At 44.6% G+C, this 18,223-nt stretch overlaps 1 protein-coding gene across 1 annotated transcript in view; it reads left to right on the top strand.

Annotated features, from left to right (window-relative positions):
• The first annotated feature begins 9,618 nt into the window (after positions 1–9,618).
• Positions 9,619–18,223, top strand: part of LOC126335742 (uncharacterized) — a 513,925-nt gene continuing 505,320 nt past the window's right edge. Inside the window, exon 1 of the mRNA XM_049999199.1 lies at positions 9,619–10,968. Coding sequence (XP_049855156.1) covers positions 10,564–10,968 — 405 coding nt within the window. The 5' untranslated portion in view covers positions 9,619–10,563. The remainder of the gene's footprint in view (positions 10,969–18,223) is intronic.

Here is an 18,223-nt window from a genome sequence, read left to right as displayed (position 1 = left end):
ACTCTCTCTATACAGGGCGAACCAGAACTCCAACAACTAACTTTCAGGGGTTGTTCAAGGATACCTTCAGAGTATCTTGGTGTAAGTGACCCACAGTCTCCGGCTGCTAGTTAAGGAGTTATTTCACTTCACTTCATTTCATAACACTTGATTGGTCACAGTGGGCATCAGACACAAAGCCTCTCTGGTTATTCTGGGTGCCTAGGAACCTAGTTCACAAGACTTTGATAGTCAAACTGACTTGGTTGCTAGGTTTGCAGTAGCAGTTGAAATAGTATGTCCAACTGTTGGAATTCTTGTGTTTGTGTGAAATCTTATGGGATTTAACTGCTAAGGTCATCAGTCCCTAAGCCTACACACTACTTAACCTAAATTATCCTAAGAACAAACACACTCACCCATGCCCGAGGGAGGACTCGAACCTCCGCCGGGACCAGCCGCACAACCCAAGACTGCAGCGCCCTAAACCACTCGGCTAATCCCGCGCGGCTTGGAATTCTTGTGCGTTTAAGAGAGTGTAAGGTGTCACCAAATTACACGCCTTACACTGAATTCTTGAAACAATTCCAGTTAACTCCATAAGTCACACGACATAGTTACATGAAAATGTATGAATATTATTGATAGGCAAAACGAAGCAAATAAACCGACAATTTGTGAGTATAAACCACTAACACTCACAATAATAACTGCACGCAAGTAACTTCCCCCACCCAAGCTACGAGATGCAGTTCTGAGGGAAAGGAGAATTTTACGACAGCACGCCGTCTCACATGGCTGAAACCCTTGTCATGGGACACCTAGCGGACATAATGAGACGCCGCAGCTACTTTGTAGGCCGCCGGCAAAAAGGAGCCCTTCTCCCTGCTTTTAAAGAAGACCCTTCGGAAAGCCTTTCTACAGGAACACTGTTGGAGATCGCAGATAAACGTCGAGAGAAACCCGATTCAAAATACTCGTGACTCACTGTAGCAACCTGCATTACGACTCGCATGAAATAAAACGCTGTTTATCTCAGTATTACATAGCAGAAGTTAAACTCTGGCCTACGAAAGAAATGACGCCTGTGATAGGCTAGAAAAATTCTAGTGGGTGGAGTTACAACAAGTACTAACGCTCTGATTGGCCAGAAAGGAAACACCTGATATGAGCAAATTGCAGATAGAGTAATTGGCTTCTTCTCTTGCAGAAAATCGTTGAGTGCTTGAGAAAGGCGACTCGTGCCGCGCTGAGACGACTGCGAGAGTCATTATGTGAACACTTATTAACAGGCTTGTCTTAACTCGTAAGGAGTTAAACTGCAATGTCTCCTAATATGGAGAATCGCACCGAGCACTGATAGTTAACGCTTGCGACAGATCTGAGGGCAACAGCGTACACGTTATTCCAGCCAAATAGCATGTACCATGCCAGTTAACTTAGCTAAGGAATAACTAGGAGTCTAGGCTTCACCAGAGACGTGGGAAAAGTATCAGACTGGTGTTTAACAGTCGAGACAGATTTAGAATAGATTCTCAGATTCACTGGTCACGCCGACAGCTGCCAATGCCATCGCCGATGCAAGGTAATCACATGCGCTTGCGCTACAGCAGTAAGCGATATTCAGTTGACACTCAGAACTATGGTCGACTCCATCTCTCCTAATTTTCGTACATTCAGCAATGACCTGCAGTTAAAGATATTCACGATTGTTGTGCTTAGTTGAAGCAGAAACGAGAGATGTCCGATCTAACGAAAACGATTAATAAGTTATGAATTGTTTTAATTGTGTACTTCTTTTTATTGCTCTTTACCGAACCCCATTCAATTTTAGGTTTTGTATTGTACATTTTAGTGTAATTGATATCTCTGGCCCCAAATGTAATTAATTTGTTTGTATATTTATCGACGTCCAGGCATGGTCATCAACCATCTTACCACTATAGAACCTTATAATAGGAATTTCGCTTCACTGTTGTTAACACCCTGTATCAATACTTTTCCATCCTGTACATAATTTTTGCTAACATTACTTTGTCATGAAGTCATACCTAGAGTAAAAATAAACCTTAATAACGAAAATAGAAGATTTTCATTTTTGCTAACATATAGTTGTGCCTGAATCTGTACACTTATTTCTTTTAGCGACAACGTTTCCTTTACAATGAGTGTGGTGGAACTGACATTGAGATCATTGTCTGATTACATAACCCTCCGTACTGCTGCACGCTTCTGAACTCTGCGTGTGTGAAACGGTATCTTCCCACCTTGCAGGCCGTAGGTTCAACACCAAATTCCTAAAACACCCACAGAGCGTCCTTTCGCAACTGTGGGAGGAAGTTAGATCATAACCAGTTTCACACGTGTTAGAGCAGTCGATTGTGCGTCCCTGTACACTCTGCCATGACGATGGTGCTCGAAATTTTGGACTCTACCTGTAAGTGAACAGTTCTACATTATTTACATGCTGTACTATAAAGTGACAGAACAGAGTGAATATACTGCAACAGAAGTGTACGTGTTTCGCCTGAGAGCTGTTACATTCCTCTGTGCTGTGTTTCGCAGGTTTTGGTTATTGCATATTACACGCTTCTTCATTGTTGTGCAGAAACGAGGGTGATAGCGGAAACAGGTGGATGAAACATAATTACTTAGTACGCTGTAACAAGTCTCTGGAGATCGTGGGTCACTGCTACCAAATTACTCAGAAGGTACCCAAAAACAACGGCTGAAAGTTGTTGATGGTATTCCTGTTGACCTTGTATTTTCCCTTGCTAGCGGAGGCGGATTTTTACACAGCCAGTAATTAGATGTGTGATGTATAATAGAAAGTTTCTGGACGCAGGATAATAAAGCGTCTTCTGAAAACTGAGCCCTCGTTATTAGGAATTCTATGCTTCAATATTTTCGCCATAAGTATAGGGATGGTTCGATACTTTCCACAAGTAATGCAGTTATTGGAATTGAGTTTTTGGCACTAAGATATTTTAGCGCTTTGTATCGTACCTCATTAACTTTTTGTAGGAAGGTTTCTGTCACCGATCCCTAATATATACACTGCTCTCCAAAAGTGGAGGATGAGACAGATAAAGTAACTCAACATATCAACAACTCTGTGCAAATGATTCAAAGTGCGGGAGCTTATTGCCATAGGTCACCCTTTCCTGCACAGAGAACTGCACCTCATTGGTGAGAGGCCAGTGTGACTACTGCTCCAAATGGCGCTGGCCCCACAACCCCTGCCAATAGAAGGAACGTAAAAGGCACTGTGTGTCAATCAGCGAGCAGTTACGATAGACAGTGGTGGTGTTCTCCATTACTACATGGCTCGGAAACAGTGTTTGGATGGCTTCACACGTGGAATAATCATCGGGAAACTGGAAGAAGGACGAAGTTTGATTAATGTAGACTAGGAGTTTGGTACTGCCCACAGCATTGTTTCACATACGTGTAGAGCCTTAGGTAGGAAGCCACTGCTGCCCGAGGCAAAGGAGGTGGTCGACCATAGTGAGCCGCGGCAGCAGATGACCGCTGCGTTGTGCAACAGGCACGAAAGGACCCAAGTCAAACAGCTGCTGCAATTGGAACCACATTTAATAGGACGGAGAGGCACACTATGTCAAGTTCCACAGTGGCACGGAGGCTCTTTGACCGACGTCCAGTTCGTATTCTCCGTTAACAGGTGCAGATCGGCGGTACTATTTGGGTCGGTGCGAAAAGCATACGGAATGGACAGACGAATAGTGGGGCCTCCTTCTGTCCTTGGATGGAGAGCAGATTCAGCCTGAGTAGTAATTCTGGATGTACCTTCATATGGCGAGAGATAGGAATACATAATTAACCCAGGAACATTGTCGAACATGGTTGTGGTGGTCCACTTGTTATGGTGTGGAGAAGGTATTTATGTTACATGGGTATACTAACCACCAAGTCTCTGTTCTGACTTCATTTTTATTGATGACAACACGCGACCGCTTCGAATAGAGCAGGTTGAGCAGCCCTTCGAATGAGAGCTTAGTCGGCAAATGGGCTGGCCTGCCCTTTCTCCCAGCTTAAATTCCATCGAGTACCTGTAGCATGATTTGGGAAGACACAATGTAGCACGTCTACTTGCATGAACGACCACCCAGCAGTTGTCAGCTGCGCTGTTGGAGGAACGGAACGCGCTATCACTAGAACCTACCTACCCTGTAGCCAGCATGGGATAACTTTTATAAGCAGGAAAAAAAAAACACTGTTCTGGCTTAGAGAACTTTTTATTAAAACTATGACCAGTTTCAACTAATCGGGGATTAGAAAGAACATGGTATACAATTTTTTTAACTGGCTCAGTAAATATTACTATACGGAGTAGAGTAGTACTGTACATCAGGTACTTACATAAATTGTGTCTATACCATTATTTTATATTCTCCTGAAGCCTTTTTGTGTCCTTACGTGAATTTTAAATTAAAACCCGCTAAATGAGTTTGTGACATTGATAAAAAGAGGTTCCCTAACACAAAATGAAACCAGTATTTCGTCCGGAGAGAGTAACATAAGCACTGCAAAGCGTTCGAAAATGCACGTAAACACTTACAGCAACATACCATATTATCAGGTGGCCGAGTGGTTGTAGGCGCTTCAATCCGGAACCGCGCTGCTGCTTCGGTCGCAGGTTCGAATCCTACCTTGGGCATGAATGTGTGTGATGTCCTTAGGTTAGTTAGGTTCAAGTAGTTCTAAGTGTAGGGCACTGATGACCTCAGATGTTAAGTCCCATAGTGCTTAGAACCATTTGCGCCATTTTTGAGAAAGTGGGACCAGTGTACCACACGGCGAAGCTTGGAAGAGAGGAAGGTGCCATATACAAAAATAAATTACAGTTTAAATCAGTAAGTGATATAAAACAAGGACGAAGCGTGCATAGGGAGATAATACTGTAAATCTCGTGTGATGCAAATTACTAATAATTATAACAGATGTTTTTCGTACAATTTGAAAGCCAATGGAGATTTTATAAACAGTAAAAGTTTCAACATGTAGCGAGGTACATTGTCGCAAAATAATAACAATGGGCTATCTGGTTAGGTTGTCAAAATGTCTTAAAATATTCCTATGCCTCAGTTATGTTTGGGTGTTGAAGTTGACTCAGATGTCTGTAAGGCTCGAAAAATCTAAAAATGTGGACATTTGCCTGCGGTCATCCGCAGTTCAAAATAGCATGGGATACGTTGTGGAGCACGCATTGCCGTCGGTGCTGATCAGACAGCCTATTAAGTCCCATGTCCCACCTTTTGTAACGTTCCAGGGACGATAAACAATCGCAGTAATTTCAGTGTAATCACTGTCTTTGAGTAAAAGTGAAATTTCTGTTCGTCTCATTGCGTATTACCTTGAGTTACTTTCTGTGTTATACAGCAGCAGCTCATTCTGTGTATGGTCCAAGTTCCACCGAGATATGTTACTTAGCAGTGACACATTTTGTGAAAGTTACTTCGGTACTTTAATTTTTGCACACCAGTGTCCATCCATAGTTCAGATGCGCCCATCAAAGGCCACGATACACGAGCAACTCACTTGATAAGCTACGCGAGGGCTTCTGTGAGACTAAGACGAACCTTTACGCCTCTCGTTCGACAGGCGTATTTAGGTTCAATGTAAAGTAAATTGCTTCAGCTCTGTACGTCTACATACTCGGCCATCCGAGAGAAACGAGTCTTAGCTTTGACATGCCAGCTGTTAAATACCACGGTCGGCGATATACACATATAGATATGGCGATTGTACAGCGTACCCAAGGTACAAAAGGGTAGTGGATTGGTGAAGCTATCATTTCTACTCAGGTGATTCATAGGAAAAGGTTTCGTACCTGATTATGGCCGCATGGCGTCAATTAACACTTTGCCGTCCGCACGTCTCTTGGCGCCGACAGCACTTATTCGGATTACTTGGCTTGTCGCCGGCCGCTTGTTACCTTTCCGTTAATGACAAGCTTCAAACACATTGACTTTTGCGCCCTTTAATTTTTCCGGAAATCCTCTATTTTACCGTATCGTTCCAAAAACTCGAATTTTCTTTTCAAGTAACTTCTCTGCAAGTTCTACACTGTTCTGTATAATAATTATGTAAGTAGAAGTGATGCCACTTTCCATAAGAAGGTGTCAATAGTTCCATCACTGTTTTTGCTAAAGGTTTTCCAGGGCCGCAATAGATCTTGAAAGAGGAAATGTTTCCTGTACTCGAATCACACAGCACCCGAATGAGTATGCCATATTTCGTAATTTTCGACGTATTGTAAACTTTAAAATTTAACTGTCCACGCCGCGGTATCATTCCTTTATCAACTGAGATATTTTGACTTAGATTAAACGTTTCTTTAAACTTTTGGGAAAATAATCAATTACGAATTGCGTTTTGAAAGTCCGATTGGCATTATTCGGTTTATTGTTGTTGTCGAAAAAATGTAAAAATGATAGCATTTGTCTGAATCAGTTGTGGGACATCGTTTCGCAAAATATCGATGTTTCTATCAATGGATTCGTTGACTAGTAATCATCGATCCTTGCTTTTTTTTACAATTCCCATAAGGATAGCAAGCTCAAACCATTTTCTATGTTCGGGTACCATAGCGTCGACAAATCTGGCATTTTTTATCCGGTTTCCTTCTATTGCAATTTTGACTGTAATACTTGTTGGTTTCGTTGCTAACATATTTAAATAGATCGTTCCCAATATATAATTCTACGATATCCACGACGCTGTATGTATCTTTGGGAAATATGTGTGAACCCGGAGATGCTTCAAATTTATCGTTGGTCCTCAGTAAATCATAGTCTGTCTTCTTCGCCTGATTCATCCGAACCAGTTAGCAACAGTAGCGTTCGCCGAATGCTTCTTGGAAGTATTTTACTGTCTTCCGACGATTCTACTTCACTTTTATTTTTTTGATACCCAGTGTCTTCTTCCCAATTGGCCAAGTCGTCCGTAACGTCAGACAAGACGTCCGCGCATTCATCGTAAATAATCGTATCGTCTCTTTCGTCTGCCATGATGAAAGTACACAAGTACTTCTAAAAACAAAAAACTTGTTGACGTGTGTAACTTATTGTAACCTAAACAAAACACCAACAGAATGAAAAAGATACTGAAGTGCTGTCACCCGCCACTGCGCGGTGCTATGCACACGACACCACTGTGGTGTCGCCGGACGGCAAAGTGTTAAAAGATTTTGAACGCGCAGTGGTAGAATGTTAGTTGGGGATAGACATATAGGACATTCCATTTTGAAAATCCATAGGGAATTCAGTATTCCAAGATCGACAGTCTCAACAGTGTGCCGGGAATACCAAATTTCACGCATTACTGCTCACCACGGACAACGCAGTGGCCGACGGCCTTCACTTAACTACTGAGAGCAACGACATTTGCACAAAGTTGTTAGTAATAACAGCAAGAAACCCTACATGAAATAAACACAGAAATTAATGTGGGTCGTACGACGAACGTATCCGTTTGGACAGAGAGGCGAAATTTGGCGTTAATGTGCTGTGGCAGCAGACGAGCGACGCGCGCACGCGCCTTTGGTAACAGCACAATGTCACCTGGGGTCGTGACATATCGGTTGGAGCCTAGACGACTGGAAAACCATGGTCTGGTCAGATGAGACCAGATTTCTGTTGATAAGAGCTGATAATATGGTTCGAGTGTGGTGCAGACGCTACGAAGCCAAGTACCCAAGCTGTCAATAAGGCACTGTGCACGCTAGTGGTGACTCCATAAGGGTGTGGGCTGCGTGCCTACGGAGTATCGCCTCAGTTGTGCGACTGGATTCGTGATTTCCTGTCAGAAAGGTCACAGTTCGTAGTACTAGACAGAAATTCGTCGAGTAAAACAGAAGTAATATTCGGCGTTCCCCAAGGAGGTGTTCCAGGCCCTCTATTGTTCCTGATCTATATTAACGACTTAGGAGACAATCTGAGTAGCAGTCTTAGATTGTTTGCAAATGACGCTGTCATTTAACGTCTTGTAAGATGATCAAAACGACTTGCAAAATGATCTAGATAAGATATCTGTATGGTGCGAAAAGTGGCAATTGACCCTGAATAAAGAAAAGTGTGAAGTTATTCACGCGAGTACTAAAAGAAATCAGCTAAATTTTGATTATGCTATAAGCCACACAAATCTGAGGGCTGTAAATTCAACTAAATACTTAGGGATTACGATTACGATTAACCTAAATTGGAACGATCACATAGATAATATTGCGGGTAGAATAAACCAAAGGCTGCGATTCATTGGCAGAACACTTAGAAGGTGCGACAGGTCTACGAAAGAGACTGCTTACACTACGCTTGTCCGCCCTATTCTGGAGTATTGTTGTGCGGTGTGGGATCCGCATCAGTGTGACTGACGGGTGACATCGAAAAAGTACAAAGAAAGGCAGCTCGTTTTGTATTATCGCGAAATAGGGGAGATAGTGTCACAGACATGATACGTGAATTGCAGTGGCAATAATTAAAACAAACGTGATTTTCGTTGCGACGGGATCTTCTCATGAAATTCCAATCAACAGTTTTTTCCTCCGATTGTGAAAACATTAAGTTGGCCCCCACCTACATAGGAAGAAAAAATCATCACGATAAAATAAGAGAAATCAGGGCTCGCACAGAAAAATTTAGGTTCTCGTTTTTCCCGCGTGCCATTCGAGAGTGGAACGGTAGAGAGACAGCATGAAGGTAGATCTTTGAACCTTCTGCCAAGCACTTTATTGTGAATAGCAGAGTAATCGCGTAGACGTAGACGTAGACTGTGTTTACGTGGAATAGACAGGTTCCTCCGGTCCAAATGAACCTGTCATTGACTGGAAATGGTTATGTTCGGCTACTAGGAGATCATCTGCAGCCATTCACGGTCTTCATGTTCCCAAACAATGATAGGGTTTTTATGTATGACAGTGCACAATTTCACCAGGCAGCAGGTGTTCGCGACTTGTTTGACGAACGTTCTGGGCAGTTCGAGCGAATGATTTGGATATGTAGATTGCCCGACACGAATCCCATCGTACGGTTATGGGACATAATAGAGAGGTCAGTTCGTGCAAAAAATCCTACACTGCAACGCTTCCGGAATTATGGACGTGTGTAGAGGAAGCATGGCTCGACATTCCTTCAGGTGAGCCGCGCGGGGTTAGTCGAGCGGTCTGAGGCGCTGCAGTCTTTCCTCGGGCATGGGTGTGTGTGTTTGTCCTTAGGATAATTTAGGTTAAGTAGTGTGTAAGCTTAGGGACTGATGACCTTAGCAGTTATGTCCCATAAGATTTCACACACATTTGAACATTTTGTCCTTCCTGGGAGTTCCAACGAATTGTCGAATCCATACCCATCGGGTGGCTGCACTTCGCCGGTTGAAAGGTGGTCAGACACAATATTGGGAGATATCCCATAACTTTCGTCACCTCAGTGTACTTCGTCTTGTGGCGTGGACGTCCCCGTCCACCTCGGCCGCACCACGGTCAGGAAACGCCGCCCGCCGCCCTCTGCCGCTTGCTGAATGAGCCGCGGGGCGCGCCGCCCTGCACTCCGCTTTTAGAACCGGCGCAGGCGTCGCCGCCGCCGTCCAGGCATACCGCGGCGCCGCGCAGTGCCAGGGACGCTCCGCCAGCGTCGCGACGCCGGTCGCACCGCTCCGCACCAAGCCACTCCGCAGCCACACCGAGGCGTCGCGTCCGTTCACGTCTAACTACTGTTCAGGACTCATATTAAACGCATCACAATCTTAGACATAGTCGCCTTCGTCCAACAACACAAACGAGTCCGTCAATAAAGTTAATTGTGTTCATTTTCGGTTTGATATTCTAGTATCTCTGTTGCGTTCTGTGTGGTAACAGTGGTGCGCTACTGACTGAAGCCAATATTTCTCACCTTCTCTGTAGGTAAATTCCACCAACCGCCTACTAGATATTTCCGCTCCTGTCCCGCTTAACAGGGAACCTATTACGAAGTATGTCGATTTCGTTTCGATGCCAGTTCGTGTTTTGTGTTGACGAGAATGATGCTTTGCTAACTGTAATATTACGTGTGTTTTGTGCAGTAATTGGATGTAGTAAGTGACGCATTTCGTAAACGTCTTTGACTTGCCCCGTTATGTTTATCCGCATCACTTCTAGACAGTCGGCAGTATCCTTTCAACAGATGTTTCTCACAGCTGAGAGAACTCCTTCGATGGACACCACCAATTTTGATTTTCGGCGCCGTTCCGTGCGAGCGTGTGGAGCGACAATGCTTGTTTCCGTCGCGATGATATGTTGATCGTTTGAACTGCGACAGAGCGACGTAGTCTCGCCGACATTGCGCGCGCGAGGTGAACTCTTGGCCGGCGCCAAAGAGCGGCGTCAGAGATGCGCTGAGGACCGCGAGCGGTCAGCCGTGGCCCGACGCCGTGCAGCGCGCCTAACGCGATTCTGAACGCCCGACCGCCCCCGAGCCCTGCGCCAGCGGGCGGCGGTGACACAGGGGCCGGAGCCAGCCGCCGTGCCTGCGGTCACGGTCGATTACTCCGCCCGGCGACCTCGCGCGAGTGGCATGAAGTGACCCGACCTCCGCCATGGAGCAACCGCAACGGCACGAGCGGGAGCAGAAGTCGCCGCCACCGCCGCCACCCCCGCCGCCGCCGCTGCCCTCGCAGAACGGCTCGGCAGCCCAGGATGTGGCGGATAAGAACGACCGAGAGAAGAGCCGGCGGCTGATGAGTGAGGCGCTGCAGCGAGAGGACGAATTCCTCGAGTACCTCATGTCGCTCTCCGCCACCGCCAACGACGGAACAGCCGCCGCCCCCGCGGCGGCCGACTCGGGGTCCGCTCAGGACTCGGGGGTGGCGGAGGAGGAGGACCCGACACCGGCTACGGGGCCTGTCAGGTCCGCCTCCGCCTCTTCCCAGCAGCCGCGGACGGCGGGGCTCGACCACCTGGACAACCTGTGCAAGCTCATGGAGCAGCTCGGTGATCTCAAGGTACGCCTGCTCTGTGTCACGCAGGTTACTTCTGACTGCAATGTTCTTACAATCTAAGCACACTCCCAAAAGGCAACACGCTAGTACCTTCATAACCTTGTAACACCCCTAGCCTCGATCTTCTTCTCGTGCCTTTGTCCCACAACGACATGGTTATACGACATGGTTATTGGCGTAGTTAATTCAATCAGTGGCCAGATTCCGTTCCTGTCCCCACTCTGTTAATCCCCCCACCACATGGCCGAGCGGTCTAGGCGCTGCAGTCCGAGACTGCGCGACCGCTACGGTCGCAGGTCCGAATCCTGCCTCGGGCATGGATGTGTGTGATGTCCTTTGGTTAGTTAGGTTTAAGTAGTTCTAAGTTCTAGGGGACTGATGACCTCAGATGTTAAATCCCATAGTGCTCAGAGCCATTTTGAACCCCCTCCAAAGAACAGGTCTGTGAGTCGTCTTATCTATGTGCAAGAGACCGAAAGTTCTCCAAGTGTTTGCAAATCGTGTAACACAAGCTGGACTTGGATACCAGCCCGGAATCCTCCTAGTGGGATGTGGGAAATTGCCTTAAAACCACATCCAGGCTGGCCAGCACACCGAACCTCGTCGTTAATCCACCGGGCAGATTCGGTACAGGACCGACACACCTACCTGTCCCAGAGGCGGTGCTTCAACGAGGACGGTTTTCTGGGCGGGTTTCACCACGAGCCTTGATAGTGCCCTCATTTCAGGGAATTAATGGAGTCTTCCGGTTCTATCATATCCACCTGAAGGCACTCATTGATGACCACACCTCGCACAATTACAAAACTGTGAAGATGTTGATTGTTGTGTGTCACCCACTGTTCCAAAGAGACCCAGAGATTTCCTATGGCATGAACAGCTGTTTAAGTTGAATGCGATAGGGCTCACTCTATCGTCTAGTCAGCTACTGTCGTAGTTTTTGTATTGTTTGACCCACAGATGAGGTGCCGCTTGTTACCTCCCTTCTCCTACTTTTTATATTTTAATTTGCGGCGATCGGACTTGGGTATGGGTATGGTTGTAAACTAAACGAGACGGTAATGCTAATACGAAAACGTTTATCTTTACTTCATCAGCATTAAAATTCTCCAATTTACGCGGGAAAATGTCGCTTTGAAAGCACAACAGTACAGACAATTTTTACTTCGTTTATTGGCGTTTTGCAACTAACATACTACTTAACAATGCCTAGAGTCAACTACGCTCGTATTAACATTTAAACGTATTCCATTTAATCAATGAAATATGCCATTGACGTATTGCTTTCTTGAATTAATCAAACTGTTCACTAACCTTTCTATTACTGTTCAAATAGTAATATGTTCCGCCAACGGAAGGTAGTGACCAACAACTCGCTCGTCTCCTGATTTTATATATCACACGTCTACATCTACATGACTACTCTGCAATTTACGCTTAAGTAAGTGGCAGAGGGTTCATCGAACCACCTTCAAGCTATTTTTCTATCTGTCTACTCTCAAACGAACACTTAAATCTTTCTGTGAGAGTTCTGATTTCTCTCAGTTCATTACAGTGATCATTTCTCCCTATATAGGCGGGTGTGAACAAAACAATTTCTCACTCGGACCAGAACGTTGGAGATTTAAATTTCGTAAACATATCCCGCCACAGTAAAAACGGCCCTTGTTTAATAATTGTCACCCAACTTCCTTATCATATCAGCGACACTCTCACCCCTATTTCGCGATAATAAAAAACGAGTTGCCCATCTTGAACTTTTCGATGACCTCCGTCAATCCTATCTCATAAGGATCCCATATCGCACAGTCATACTCCAGCAAAGGACGGACACGCGTAATTCAGGAACACTCTTTAGCAGACGTTTTAAATCGTCCAAGTGTTCTCCCAATAAATTGCAGTGTAAGGTTTGCCTTAATCACAGAATTATCTATGTGAGCGTTCCACTTTAAGTTGTTCGTAATTGTAATTCTATGGCAGTTAGTTGAACTGACAGTTTTTAATTTTTGTCTTATTTCTCGTGTAATCGAAATTTTAGTGATTTCTTTTAGTACTCTTGTGCATGACCTTACACTTTTCGTTGTTTAGAGTCATTTGCCAGTTTGCACGCCATATAGATATCTTTTTAAATCATTTTGAAATTATTTTTAGCTTCTGATGACGTTACTAGATGGTAAATGGCAGCATCATCTGCAAATAATTCAAGAGGGCTGCTCAGAATGTCTCCTGAACCGTTTTTATAGATCAAGAACGGCAGAGGGCTTATAACACCTCTTCGGGGTCCGCCATATATCATTTCTGTTTTACTCGATGACTAACAACACGTTCCTTCAGCGAATAAACCGTATCGTTGCTCACCTTGTGCAGTGGGTGTAGTTTGATCGCACTGAGATGCCTATTTGGTCAAAAAGTTTACATTTAAGATACACTGGTACTAATTAGGACTGTATCTCATATTGAAATTAATGACGACACGTAAGCTCTTGTCTCTCAAAAGCTTCGTTTGCGGACCCAAGTTCACTGCAACCCTTTCAGATTCTGAAGTCGTATACTCTCACCTGTGTCAATTAGTTGCATGAGGTCACTCTATTCTAAAAACCTCTTTGCGTGTGCTCCCTGGCATTTAATGAATATGATTGTTTGGCAATCATGTAATCATAGACCAAAATGTTTTTTTCTTATATTTATGCGCGTTACGTTACATTTGTTTATGTTGAGAGGCAATTGACAATTCTGCAGAAAGCATCTATCCTCTGTAGATCTACCTAAAGTTCACTGGAATTATCTAGTCCTCCGAATTCTCTATACACACTGACGGAAAAAAATCGGAACGGCAAGAAGGGTTTGTGCGACGTAACCGAAATTTGGTAGGCGTACTTCTGTATGACAAAGCTGATGTTTGTTAAAATTTTGCACTACTCGCTTAAAAGTGGTACTGGTAGCGCTACTATGAGGACGCAGATCAAGTTTGCTTTAAATACACGCTGTAACGTGGACGTGGTGAGCTGATGTCAATCAGGAATGGCTTAAGACGACAAAGACGCGATTGTTAACACCTCACTAAGTTGCAACGAGGTCATGTAGTAGAGCTACGAGAAACTGGATGTTCCTTCCGCAATACTGCAGAAAGAATTGTCAAGGATGCAGCCTTTGTACATGATTGCTGGCAGAAATGGTAGCCAGAATGTATAGTCGCAAAAAGACCGGGCTCTGGGGAGCCACGTGACACTGCCTAGAGGGAAGACCTTCGTGTTCGGCGTATGGTTCCAGTGCATCATACTGCATCTGCAGTAGCAATTTGAGCAGCAGTTGGCACCATAGTGACACAACGAACTGTTACAAATCAGTTACTTCACTGACGGCTCCAAGACAGACGCCCTGTTGCTTTTATTCTACTGACCCCAAAACTCTGCCATTTGCGACTTCATCGGTGTCAAATGAGACATTATAGAAAGTCAGGGTGAAGATCTGTTGTGTTTTCCAAAGACAGCTGGTTCTGCCTCGGTGCCAGAGATGGCCTTTTCTTGGTTAGAAGGAAGCCAATTGATGACCTGCAACCAACCTGTCTGCGTGCTACACATACTGGACACAATCCTACAGTTATCGTCTGGGGTGCGATTTCGATGACAGCAGGACCTCTCGTGGTTATCCCATCCACCCTGGCTCGAAAATTATACTCAATATGGTAATTCGATCTGTTGTGCTGTCATTCATGGTTCAAATGGCTCTGAGCACTATGGGACTTAACTGCTGTGGTCATCAATCCGCTACAACTTAGAACTACCTAAACCTAACTAACCTAAGGACATCACACACACCCACGCCCGAGGCAGGATTCGAACCTGCGACCGTAGCGGTCGCGCGGTTCCAGACTGTAGCGCCTAGAACTTCTCGGCCACCCCCGCCGGCTGTCATTCATGAACAGCGTTCCAGATTGTGCTTCCCAATAAGGTAACGCTCGCCCACATATTGCTATCGTAACCCAACATGCTGTACCCAGTGTGGACATGTTGCCTTGGCCTCGTCGGTCACCAGATCTATCTCCAATCGAGCACATATGGAATATTATCGGAAAACAACTTCAGCGTCATCAACAAACAGTATTAACCGTCCCTGTACTGACCGATCAAGTGCAACAGGCATGGAGTTCCGTCCCACAAACTAATACCCGACGTCTGTAAAACACAATGGCTGCACGTTTGCATGCTTACATTCAACAGTCTGGCGGGTACACTGGTTATTAATGCACCAACATTTCACATTTGCGATGGCTTATCTAGAGCTTACAGTAATCTGTAATCTTGTCATGTTCATCACTTAAATATGTTACCTAGAGAAATACATTCCCGAAATTTTCATTATTTACATCAACTACTTTTGTCGATGTTGCAATTTTTTGCCCTTCAGTGTACAACAACATCGTCTAGGACAGTCTCATTGAGCTTATGACGTTCCACAATAGGTCACATATACACATTGTCAACATACTGATAATTGCAATGGTCTTATGAAACACCAAAAATATAAGGAGCGATCAAAGAGTTTCCGTTTGAGGGCGTTGCTACAGCATATACGCAACGTATCGCGACTCAGATGTAGTTATATAAGCACCGACATGTAGGCAAGGGATCAGTTTGGTTTTCGTGTCTTACCGGTGTGCATGCGGTAAATGCGGAAATGTGAACTATGACGACGTTATTACCAAATAAGTCCAAACAGGCCCAACGTGCTGAAAACCATCGTTGTAGAATGGCGCGCCAAGTTCCATGCTGCTGCTTCGCGATACCGCATGTCCCCATGTTGGAAATATAGTAATGCAGTAGTTGTGCTAGCTGAAGTGAGAGAAACTCGAGCATCCGTCCTACACTCCTGTTCTCTCCCCAGGAGATTATCACTCTTTCGGTCCTTTAAAAAAAGTCCTTGAAGAGTCGAATATTGCTGTCGGAAAGGATGTACAGCAGGCAATAACGGACTTCTTCACGCAGCGGGACACAGTGATTTACCAACCGGATGTCTACAACTTTATGTGTCGTTGGGGTGATTGCCTCAGTGCTGAGGGCGATTTTGTCTCAGTGATATACCGTTTCTGCGTGTTACGGCATTCGACGGAAACTTTTTGATCGTCCCTTGTATTTTCCATCTAAAGATTCCACTTCGTTAAGAATGATATGGCAAGTTTACAACCTAGGAAGTAAAATGACTCATGTTTGTGAATGCATCTAACACATTAGAACGGAATTGACTTAAAATGATGAAAATTTTCCTCCGAAACCTTTCTCAGTTCCGTGTGATTTAATGGACACATCACAATGGATCTTTATGATGACTACGTTTCCCTTCCAGGTCATTAATCTTTGTGATCTTGTGCGGGACATTATGTGTCAATGGTGTGTGGTACGACATGGAAGTGCCTCATTTTACAACACTTTTGTACTGAAATTGGTCAAGGGCTCAAATGAAGTTACTGAGTCGTGTTTGTTAAAAAGTTCACCATTTAAAACAGTTAGGAAGTACTAAAAGAACAAGGTGGAAAGTGAGGATCACAGGATAGTGGGATAAAGTGGTTGAGTCTTTCGTAGTCACATATTGCCAGTTGACTTTCATCTCGCAATCTTCGGCTGACGTTTGTTTAATTATGCTTCTGACGCGTCATCAGCACGAGTGGTTGATATTTTCAAAGACAGTCTCCATTTCTGGTGTTCTTCCATTGGCAGCTGAGTATGAATCCATGACAATGCCACCCACTGATGCTGGCAAAACGTCAGAAGCATCATTAGACAAATGTCGATCAAAGATCGCGATTCGTGAGCCAACAGACAATGAGTCAAGTTAGTGAGACGTCTTACAGCATGCAAAAATAGTCTACTCGAAAGCCGAAGACAATTGTGATGAAAAAATTACTGAGGACATTGACTGTGATAGGTATAAGTGAAGGAATCTCAGTTTCAAATTGGATGTGGCCTTAGGCGACAATGAGTCACAGGGAAGGCTCGGTAATTATAAAAGTTCCCTTCAGTACCTATAATATTACTGTCTTTCTGTAGTATTCGTGGAGTACCACTCTTCAATGAAATCTATTCATTTAGGTTTTTAAGAACCCTATTCCCAATAGCTTCAGGTATAAACTGCGAATGGATACTTTAATTTTGAAAAGCAGTACAGCAGTTGCAAACTTCAGTATGTAAGTGGAATTAAATTTAATTGCAAATACGAACTTGGTTATGTCTTGCCATCGCTAAGTAGTGTGTTACTTAGGAATACCATAAAAGAAGTAAATGATATAAATTGGTAACCTTTCAAAGCAAACTTCGTCATTTAAAATTGAGGAGAAAATTTAATAACCAAGATCGCATTCAGTATTATTTATTCCTGGTTACCAGTTTCAACAGATAAGACTGTCGTCTTCTGATGAAAACTCCGCAAATTGCCGCAACACGATAATCAAAAAAGGTTCAAATGGCCCTGAGCACTATGGGACTTAACATCTGAGGTCATCAGTCCCCTAGACTTAGAACTACTTAAACCTAAATAACATAAGGACATCACACACATCCATCCCCGAGGCAGGATTCGAACCTGCGAGCGTAGCGGTCGCGCGGTTCCGGACTGAAGCTCCTAGAACCGCTCGACCACAACGGCCAGCAAAAACACGATAATCATTTAGCTGCAGAATTCAATAAATATTAACGAAAGACTGTGCTACAAAATTGTAGATTATTAACACACTGAATGAACTCTGTAAAAACTGAGCGCGCGATGACGCATTCGTGACTAACTGCTGTTGCAGCACGAAGACTCTTGCATCGGCTGTTGGCAGCCGCCCGAGCTGCGAGGCGGAGGAAGGTGACGCACGACATACGTCTCTGCTGCGGTCCTGAGCTAAGAGGCGTTTGTTTGACTGACTTGCAGGCTGCAACACTGAGCACGTGCAGGACGAGAGTGTTTCTCTCACAGTTCCATTGTGCTAGTGCTTAATCATGCTGGCAAAACTGTACTTGTGACACGACTAACAGAGCGATCCACAAGCCCACACAGTACGAGAGAAATTGCAGGCCGTTTAACTCGTGGCAGATGTACAGTTTCAGTAGCATTATGGTTGCAGGCAACTGCTAAAATCCCTCCTCTCTAACAGCAGAAAAAGCATGTTCCCTGCACGGCACTAGTCACAGGAAAATATCGCCTAAAACAGTAGCAAATACATCTACATCTACATCCATACTCCACAAGCCACCTGAGGGTGTGTGGCGGAGGGTACTCT

This window comes from Schistocerca gregaria, chromosome 2 (genome assembly GCF_023897955.1).
Source record: "Schistocerca gregaria isolate iqSchGreg1 chromosome 2, iqSchGreg1.2, whole genome shotgun sequence".
In the NCBI taxonomy this organism is placed as follows: domain Eukaryota; kingdom Metazoa; phylum Arthropoda; class Insecta; order Orthoptera; family Acrididae; genus Schistocerca; species Schistocerca gregaria.
The sequence above is the reverse complement of the archived record's forward strand: the minus strand, read 5'-3'. Positions and strand labels throughout refer to the sequence as shown.